The 10240-nt window shown below is 46.7% G+C and overlaps 1 protein-coding gene across 1 annotated transcript in view; it reads left to right on the plus strand.

Moving 5' to 3' along the window:
- Positions 1-10240, plus strand: part of kcnq5a (potassium voltage-gated channel, KQT-like subfamily, member 5a) — a 117698-nt gene extending 107458 nt beyond the window's left edge. Inside the window, exons 10-16 of the mRNA XM_030771320.1 lie at positions 458-678; positions 3515-3623; positions 4834-4965; positions 6294-6407; positions 7366-7479; positions 8657-8786; positions 9176-10240. Of these exons, the coding sequence (XP_030627180.1) occupies positions 458-678; positions 3515-3623; positions 4834-4965; positions 6294-6407; positions 7366-7479; positions 8657-8786; positions 9176-10240 (1885 nt within the window). The remainder of the gene's footprint in view (positions 1-457; positions 679-3514; positions 3624-4833; positions 4966-6293; positions 6408-7365; positions 7480-8656; positions 8787-9175) is intronic.

Raw genomic sequence — 10240 nt, forward strand, 5'->3', positions numbered from 1 at the left:
AAGTCTGTCACAGGGGAAAAACAGAACGTAGAGATCAGTGTGTGGAGAGACGGGTGGTTATTGTTCAGAGTTCGACTGAACAGTGATCTGAAGACTTAACTGGTCAGAAGGGCCTTTTCTCATACTTTTTCTCTCTTTCTCTCCTTCTCGTTTTCCTCTGGTTTCTCCATCAACATCAACTTCACTCCATCTCTTACATCAACCACATTCATCTCCCTTCTCTCCTCCTCTCTCTCTCTCTCTCACTCTTTCCCCTCTCCCTCTCTCTCTCTCCCTCCATCTTCCTCTCTCTCTCTCTCTCTCTCTCTCACTCTCTCCTTCTTTTCCCTCTCACTCTTTCTCTCTCTCTCTCTCTCTCTCTCTCTCCCTCTCTCTCTTTTTCCCTCTCACTCTTCCTCTCTCTCTCTCTCTCTCTCTCCCCCTCTCTCTCTTTTTCTCTCTCGCTCCTCTCTTGTAGTCAAAAGCTGAGTTTTAAGGAGCGTGTGCGAATGGCCAGTCCTCGAGGTCAAAGCATCAAGAGTCGCCAGACATCGGTAAACGATCGCCGCTCTCCGAGCACGGAGGTGGGACCAGAGGGAACCAGTCCGGCAAAGGTCCAAAAAAGCTGGAGCTTCAACGACCGGACACGCTTCCGTCCGTCACTCCGGCTCAAGAGCCAATCACGGACAGTACCTGAAGGTGACTTAGGCCAATCAGGCGTCTTCATTCTGGGGTTGTTAGCATACATGTATTCATACTGAGCTGTTTGGAATGGAACATACAGATCTTAGCACATTTGCAAAGTAAACATTTGTCCACTCAACAACAGTTAACACAGTGTATAAAATCATCCAGCGGTTGTGATATTGTGATCACACCAAAAAGCATGCACAGGTTTTACTATTCTGAGTGCCTGAAAAGCAGGTAGCAGGAACATTCTTGCTTATTTAAAAATGTATTTTTTATTTTGCATAAACTACATATCTACCAGGCTGTTCCGTCCCGTGGCGATAATCGGTTCTGCACAGTTGGCTGACCGGCTTGATAAGTCGCGACTTCAGTCTGAGATGCTCTGATTTGGTTTACACACAGTTTGATTGAAATGCCACTTAGACTGTCGGCAGGCTGCAGATGCCGTGTGGCTGCTGTGAGAAAAGTCTCTTGCTTTCCAGGGTGAGGTATTCACTGGAGCAGATTTGCTTTATGTGACAGAGGAAGATTTGTGTGTTTGAAAAGCTGAGAGGGAGGAGAGGAGGGGGGGGGGGGTGTGACAGAAAAAAAAATTGCTTAGTCAGTATGTTTCTAACAAAAACACAAGTTTCATAATGTGTTCCTCTTGCTAGCTTGTAGCCTGAGGTGAATTGGGTTTTTTTGTATTGTTTTTTATTGTTGTTGTTTTTTTATTCTAATAATAATAAATATTTAATTTAAAATCCAGACCACTTACTCAGCATGTTTACAGCATGTTTACCTCGCGGTGTACCACTCACACCACCTAGTGACAGCTCTTTAATCCTGTTTGTTTTTTGGCTAAACTCTGCTGTCAGAGGGGAGTGTACAGTGCCCCCCTGCCCCCGCCCCCGCTCCAGCTCTAGGTCGTGCGTGCCGCCAAAGTGGCCCTGGCCTGTGCCCCCCCCCCCCCCTCCACCCCCCATCCCTCTGGGTCTTTACGCCCACCAGCAGAAAGAGACAGAGCTGTTGATGTCTCCTCTTCTGCCTTGTGTCAGCAGAGCTGAGCTAACCACAGGCCTCTCTCAGCCTTCAGTGAAACATTTACAGAGAAACACTGTGGTCACTGCAGTAATCGGTGGTGTTCAAAACAAACAAACAAACAAACAAAAAAAAACCCCAACAGCAACAACAACAACAAAAAACCCTTCTGATAAAAGCAGATTAAAGTTACACTGACAGGGCAGTGAAACCCAGGCCTCTCTGGACATTAGACACACACTTACTGTCTACACACACGGAAACCCCTACAAAGCATTTCACTGTGCTTAAAACACCTCTCCAGTCCTCTTTCTCTGCACAGGCCACTGATATGTGTGAGTTTGTGTGGTAATGTTGGTTTGTTTTTGACTGTGTGTGTTTGTGTCGTCTTGTGTGTCTCAGGAAAAAAGCGGCCAAAAAGTAAGATTTAAAACACACATTTAATTCACAAAATTTGCTGAATTTCTGAAATACTAAAACTAAACCAAATACTAAACCATTTGTTCATTTGACAGACACCTGGACAATCTGTTGTTTTTTAAAATCTTTTTTTGTCCTCCACTCCAGACTGAGGCCAGAAACAGGCACATGTCTGTGGCCACTCCGGTCATTAGACAGGCACATGTCTGTGGCCACTCCGGTCTACAGACAGGCACATGTCTGTGGCCACTCCGGTCATTAGACAGGCACACGTCTGTGGCCACTCCGGTCATTAGACAGGCACATGTCTGTGGCCACTCCGGTCATTAGACAGGCACATGTCTGTGGCCACTCCGGTCATTAGACAGGCACATGTCTGTGGCCACTCTGGTCTATAGACAGGCACATGTCTGTGGCCACTCCGGTCATTAGACAGGCACATGTCTGTGGCCGCTCCGGTCTATAGACAGGCACATGTCTGTGGCCACTCCGGTCATTAGACAGGCACATGTCTGTGGCCACTCCGGTCTATAGACAGGCACATGTCTTTGGCCACTCCGGTCTATAGACAGGCACATGTCTGTGGCCACTCTGGTCTGTAGACAGGCACATGTCTGTGGCCACTCTGGTCTGTAGACAGCGCTTTGTCAGACTGCTGGGGTCTGATTCACGGCTTTGATATACTGAGTAACGTCCTCCCACATGTAGCGGACTATGGATCTCAGTCTGGTATATGAGCTGCCATGGAGACGGTGGAAGTGCTTAGCTCTGCGTTTCGCTGGCAGTCTCTCAGCCTCTGATATTTATCTGTGTTTTACAGCAGACCTGCCCCATTAGCAGTAAATCTACACGTGGACGCTGCGCTCAGGTCAGCCGTGGCTGTGTCGTCCTGCTGATGTGAAGACATGTTAGCTCTTAGAGTTCAGTCAGAGGACTAAGGCAGATTCCTAAACCCTTAAGGGCAAGATGCTTTGCTTTGCATGTCACAGAAGTACTGTTAAGTAGTCTTTCACGTCAGAGGATCCACGGTGGTTTATTAGCGGCAAGAAACAAGAGTTCTATTGGCCTACATAGGAAGTGTGTTACCTTTTTAACTTTGCGTCTGGGGTGCAGTCAACACTTAATGGCAGTCTGGATTGTAAAGCTCTTTTTCTCTCTGCTAAAGAGCCATCCGTCAGGATGAGGAGAACCAAGGGAGAGTTTTCCACTCCACGGTTTGTTAAGTTGATTCATAGCTTCATTGATTTGTCTGTTATTTTGCCTGCTCCTCAGCCTGGTTTTGGTTCTGTTGAGATTTATGTCAACATTTTTCCGTTGAAATCATTTTAATCTCTCTCTCTCTCTCTGTCTCTCTTTGTCTCTCTCTCTCTCTCTCTCTCTCTCTCTCTCTCTTTCTCTCACACAGCTGACACAAACTTGGGTGGAGACGATGCTTTTGATGAGAAGGGCTGTCATTGTGATGTCACAGTGGAAGACCTGTCTCCACCGCTGAAGACTGTTATCAGGGCCGTCAGGTGAGAGAGAGAGAGAGAGAGAGAGAGAGGGGGAGAGTGAGAGAGAGAGAGAGAGAGACAGAGAGAAAGAAAAGGTCTTGCGGCCAGATATCCTCTGGTATTTTGGAACGTAGACTTGATTAGGTCAGGAGGTGATAGGGACCAGGGAACACCAGCTAAAGACCGCTTGCTCCTGTGAGTGTGGAATAGCGGGAGTTTACAGCTGCATGGATAGCTGGTCGCTGCTGGTTGGTACTGCGGGGGAGACCTCTCCGCTGACCCGGCCAGCCCAGCGAGCTGCGCCTCCCAGCAGGCACTGGGACAAATTGCCCTGCCTGCCGCTTTCCCAGGGTGTCAGGTGGCCGTACTCTCAGCTGGTTCTGCTTACACGTTAACTAGTGTAACACTGTGTTTTTAGAAGAGACAGCAGGTTGATTGACAGAATATTACAGAGATGAATGTACTGAGATGTAAATATTATTGACTCTATGGTTGCCGTGTAAGAACGCAGGTACAGAAACTTTGTCTGTATCGATGTCGTTTTTCTTACAAAACCAGGGTGATACTTTTATTGACCATAACTCATATCTCCCCACAGTGTCATATGATGCTCATGAGAAAAGGTGTTACATCAGGGAGAGCTTATCTGTTTGTTCCTAGATGGGCTCCTCTCTTGTATTAGCATCCCTGGTTGGTCACTGCCCTCTAGTGGCTAAATACGAACAGTTCATGATTGAAACCTGTCGACTTCATTCTTAGACATTTGCATTGTTATAACTGTGTGAGATGACATAGCTCAAATATGACTGGCAAACAGTGACAAGGTTTGCTGATTAAAAGTGAGAAAATTATCATTAATTTGACTCACCCGGATTCTCCTTGATTTTTATGTACAATTACGGAGCAATTGTCATCAGTGATCATCTCTCAAAACAAGGCATGTTTCCCTGGCAGTTTGTCCCTCACACACCTGTGGGAGTCTGACTCTTATTTGGCCTCTCTAAAACACCAAGCTTCAACACATCAGACTCCGCCAACCACCGCGAAATCCGATCTCCTCATCAGAAAACTTCCGCACCCAATTAACGCTGTAACCCATCAGGAAATACTCCTGTCAGCCCATTAAAGCTTTTTTTCGTCTAAAACTAGAAGTTTCTGAGAGCGTCTGCCCCTGACCCCGGTGGCTGAGCGGTGGGTGAGATTGATTTTCTGGGTTGGTCCCTCTTTGTAGGATAATGAAGTTCCACGTGGCGAAGAAGAAGTTTAAGGAGACCCTGAGGCCGTATGATGTGAAAGATGTGATAGAACAGTACTCTGCTGGACACCTGGACATGCTGTGTCGCATTAAGAGTCTGCAGACCAGGTGAGAGCACATCCACACACAGAATGTCCATGTTACTACTGTCACAGCCACTGAATAAAACCATACGTGAGAAATAATGAATTCATCTTTAGACATGCACGTATGTACACACAGACACACACACGCACGCACACACACGCACGCACACACACATTTGTACATGTACACACACATGTACACACACATACTAGTGCGTGCACACACACACACACACACACAGACACACACCCATGCGCACATGCACACATACATTTGTTCATACACACACATATGCACACACACACCTGAGCACACAGACAGATTAATGAACTCAGTAATGAGGACAAGGATACACAAACATAAAGGGTAGAATTCTGTTTTTGTCTTTTTGCGAAGCTGATATCAGATTTTTTTTGTCAAAGAGCAGTACTCATTTGCCAATTTCTGATGCGTTTTATGAAATCTCTGATGCAGTTTTCAAAGCAGTTCACATAACAAGTCCAAATAAAATATTCAACAGCAAATGCCTCATGCAAATGAAACCTTATTTTTGTTTCCAGTTTAAATCTTTTCTGTGAATCACATTAAACGTTTCAGATCCAAACCATAATATATTAATGTCAAACATCACCACAGCATGAATTAGACACTTGAAGAGAAAGCAGAGATAAGTCACATGAATAAGACTCATGTCTGAGTCACTCAGTGGAGACAGACTGAGTCACCGTGTCCAGAACATTCAGAAAGTCACTTTCAGTGATGGAGATCTCCTCAGCACAGATTCACACTGGCGCAGTCAGCATACAGTGGGTTAACTGGGAAAAAACTGCCTAACAACACATATGAATACTGTTAATGTACTAACCTATGTTTGTCTTCCGAGGACAAACATACAAACATACACATATATAAGCACATGGTTGTGTGTGTGTGTGTGTGTGTCTGTGTGTGTTTGTGCATGTGTGACTCTGTTTGTGTGTGTGTGTGATTGTGTGTGTGTGTGTCTGTGTGTGTGTGTGTGTGTGATTGTGTGTGTGTGTGTGTCTGTGTGTGTGTGTGACTCTGTGTGTGTGTGTGTGTGCGTGTGTGTGTGTGTACGCACGCGTGCATGTGTGTGTGTGTGTGTGTGTGTGTACGCACGCGTGCATGTGTGCGTGTGTGACTGTGTGTGATTGTGTGTGTGTGTGTGTGTGTGTGTGTGCACATGTACGCACGCGCGCATGTGTGCGTGTGTGACTGTGTGTGATTGTGTGTGTGTGTATGCGTGTGTGTGTGTGCGTGTGTGACTGTGTGTGATTGTGTGTGTGTGTGAATGTGTCTTACTCTTATGTCTCCACTCTCTCATTCAGGCTGGACACTATTGTGGGTCCTCCCCAGACTCTGAGCGGCAGGGCCAAGACCTTTTCCTCCCCCTCTCTGCACTCATATTATAGCCAAGCCAGGAGGAAACACTCAGCCACAGGGTCAGGCTGCCCCCAGTACCCCCCCCACCCCAGTAACACCCCATAATTAGGCTCAGACAGGAGTCCAAAGCTTGATGATAATTACATGCTCTATTTTTGAGATGCATTACTAAGGTACTGACAGGGTATTCATAGGATATCTGACCTTATCAGTTACACTTATCACTTAACTGAACAAAGCAGTGTTTTATTTGTGGTGTTTTATTTAATGAAATAATTCCAGATCCTGCATATAGATCCAGATCAAGCTTTGGATCCTTTGTCTGACTTAGTTTAACCCCCTGCCAGTTCCTCTAAACTAGTACTTATTCTCCAGACAAAACACAGAGGTAACCGTTGACCATGAAAAGACAGAGCATTCCTTTTGTAGTATGTCTGAATGTGCAGCTAATTCCTCCGCTTCCTGTTCTTCCTCATCCTGAAACTGAATCAGTCTGTGTTTCGCTGATTATCGATACCTGTTGCTTTTGCCGTGTGATTCCATGGACCTGTTAGTGCTTGTGTGAGCTTTAGATTCAGCATGTCAGTCGCTGACAGGATGCTTTATGTTTCCCAGTATAAAGCGTAGCTGGTGCAATGTTAATATAGAGTAGGTGACAAATGGGAGGTACCATTAACATCTGTAGCAATACTGCACGTTTTAGTGAATAGTTTTTTCAACTTTTCAGAATTAACAAGCATCAGTATTATACTAAATGCAATGCTTTGTGAATGATGACATTTTATTGCAGTGAAAAAAAGTTGTGTTTTTTTTTCTTTAGTCTAATTCCCTTTTTTTCTCTCATTAAATGCACGGACAGAGAAAAAAAGAGAGAGAGAGAGAGAGAGAGATTCCTGCTGTCCTTCTCCTCTTTAGTAGCTGCTCCAAGTAGTTTTCTGAATGTTATGTTCATGCCCTCCCCTCTCCACTAGAGGGCAGTAGGAGCAGGACTGATGCTCCCCTGTCTCCCTCACACAGGCTGGCCACGGGCACCGGTCCACAGCCCACCCTCAGCACCAAAGCCAGGAACCTTTCCTCTCCCTCCCTGCACTTGTATTACAGCCAATCCAAGAGGAAGCAGTCTGGCCCAGGGTTAGAGCCTCCATGAGTAACCTGTGACCAGTGACCCTCGTAAAACCAACGCATGGAGGCAGTGCTGGAGAGAACACTTAGTGAAATTAACACGTGCTAATTCATCCCCGGGGTCCAATGCTTGAGCCATGCTTTATAAACAAACAAACAAATAAACAAACAAAATAAACCAACAAAGCTGGAAGTATTGAAATTCTGGCTCTGTCACACATGACAGCTTTACCTAGGGGTCTAAGGGTCAAAGGTCTTCTTCCCATGGGTTGGGGTCAGGGTCGTTGGGAGTCACCTTTTCGCTGTCTGCCCTCAGTAGTCATTGGCAGACATTTGCCTGTGTGATCACAGGTGGAGTCAATAGAAGGCCCTTTCCTTGGGCCATATGAATGTCCTTTACTTTAATAATACATCACTTACAGTGTGAGATCCACTTTAGTGCAGAGTGTCGCGCTTCGGACACGCCACTCATCTCCACCTCATAATGAAATAAACCAAAATAATAACAAACTGATCAATTTGGATCTGCGTATTTGACAGTCTCCTAGTATTTGACTCTGTGGGATTTTGTTTCCTTTAACAATGTTTCCAAATGGAGAGAAAGGTGTGATAATCGTGGAGTAGTGTTTAACCCTGCCTGAGATTTGTAGGCTTCGTAGACGACTAGAGTTTCAAATCAGTTACAGTCATGTTCTTGCATGAGAATGTGGATGAACCTACTGTATGATGAAATGGTTGCAGAGAATACTGTGCCCATATAAAACTTTTCAAAGATTTGTGTACTTTTTTTTTAGGGGGGGGGGGGTTCTTTAACTTGTAGATATTGATCTCAGAGATTTGACTTTGGACTCACCATAACTATAAGCATTGTCAAAGATTATAGGTCTGATCTATAGATACTGTAGATCTGATCTACTAATATATCATTAACATGTATGTCTCCTATTTTTCCCCATAAAAGAAAATCTCTTCACATCCCCTGTAAGAGAAGAGTTTGTCTTTGAATAACACAGAGTTTGTACTGTTGTGAAGTTCTAGTGTCTTGACTTACGATTCACTAACTGCAGTTTTGTCTTGCTGTGTTTCCTGGCTGGAGCATCAGGGTGTTCTGAACTCCCCGCCACACTTCAAAGTGTGCACACAAACCCTCCATTGTGTACTGAAACCTCTCCTTTCTGTTTTTTAGGGTGGATCAGATTCTCGGAAAGGGGCAGATTCCTACAGACAGAAAGGTTAGGGATAAGATTCTTCCGGAGGGCGATTCCCTGGAACATGACATGAGTATGCTGGGACGTGTGTGTAAGGTGGAAAGACAGGTAAATCAACATTCCATCACTATATGACAGTCTCTAAAACCAAAATATCCCCTTAAAAATCATTCATAAATCTTATATCTCAACGTACGAGTTATTTGTGCACATAATCAAAGCTGTGTTTGTGGAACAAAGTGTTGAAAAAACAGATTTAAATGAAAAAGAATCGAAAAGATGTCACTCTATAGAGGGGGCTTCACTGTATTCAGTCCTGGAGGGTCATAATTTTGCTCGTTTTCACCACTAACAACCACTGTTAGCTGTTATCTTCAACCTTCAAGGACTAGACTCAGAGAACCCTGCAGTAGAGTTTGACTTTCACTCTGTGAACATCCCACTGCATTGGATGTAAAGTGTTCTGCTCACATTTCTCCGTTTCTCTCGTGCTGTAGGTACAGTCCATCGAGTCCAAGCTGGATTCCTTGTTGGATATCTACCGTCAGGTTCTGCAGAAGGGTCCATCCACAGCCTTGGGCTTGTCCACCTTACCCCTCTTTGAGCTGGAGCAAACCTCTGACTACCACAGCTCCATCCAAAGTAAGGATATGTCCTCTTGCACGCAGCTCAGCGGAGGAGTGTCACGTTCAGGTAGCGCCAACCTGCCCCGCGGCCTGCAGCTCATCCTGGCACCCAGCGAACTCAACCTTGGTAGCGGGTACCCAACATCTGCCTCATCTTTCTCTCCCTCCCCTCTCCTTCACGGGCAACCATCCAGTCCTGAAAGTAACATCTACCCCTCCTCTCCACCGCCTATCCTCACTCCCAACAACCTCTCCAGAGCTCCACAGTTCCCGGAGTTGATCAGGCCTTCTCCCCACCCCACCTCAGCCACACTGCAGCTGCCTCCTTTGGCCCAGCCGACCTCTGGCCGACCGGTGGGCCTGATCCCAGAGACACTTCAGGAGAGCAAGACGGAGGATTCCAGCGGGAGCCTGCCGTCTGCCCAGACTGAGGCTGGCTCAGGCAAAGAGGCAGAGAGTCGGCAGCGTGAGGTACAGCTCAGAAACAGGCCGGGTCGCGACATCAAGGAAGAGGTCTCCTGGAGGAGACACCTGAGTCTCGACATCGACCCCCTGGGGTCGATATCGTCCGCGACGTCCGCCCCTCCGCGGGCCAGCCTCGGGCTGGGGAAGTCTCTGTCTGTTCAGAACCTCATGCTGCCGTCGGGTGGGGACTGTCACCCCAACCTGTCCGCCCGCAGCAGCGGCAGCAGCAACAACGAGTCCAACAGCCGGGAGCCCTCGACGGACTGGGCGGAGACCGAACTCTTCATCAGCGATAAAGAGCTGGACGAGCGAGAAGAGGACTTCGACTTCCTGTCCCAGCGGGACGTCGCACTCCCGTCCGATCTGTTACCGACCGGCGCCGGAGGGCCGTCCGACGGGCAGGGCGGAATCGGAGGGACCCCCTCGCCCAGCTCCGAATCCTTGAATCTGCCCCACGTCCGGCTAAAATGA

This window comes from Chanos chanos, chromosome 4 (genome assembly GCF_902362185.1).
Source record: "Chanos chanos chromosome 4, fChaCha1.1, whole genome shotgun sequence".
NCBI classification, from domain to species: domain Eukaryota; kingdom Metazoa; phylum Chordata; class Actinopteri; order Gonorynchiformes; family Chanidae; genus Chanos; species Chanos chanos.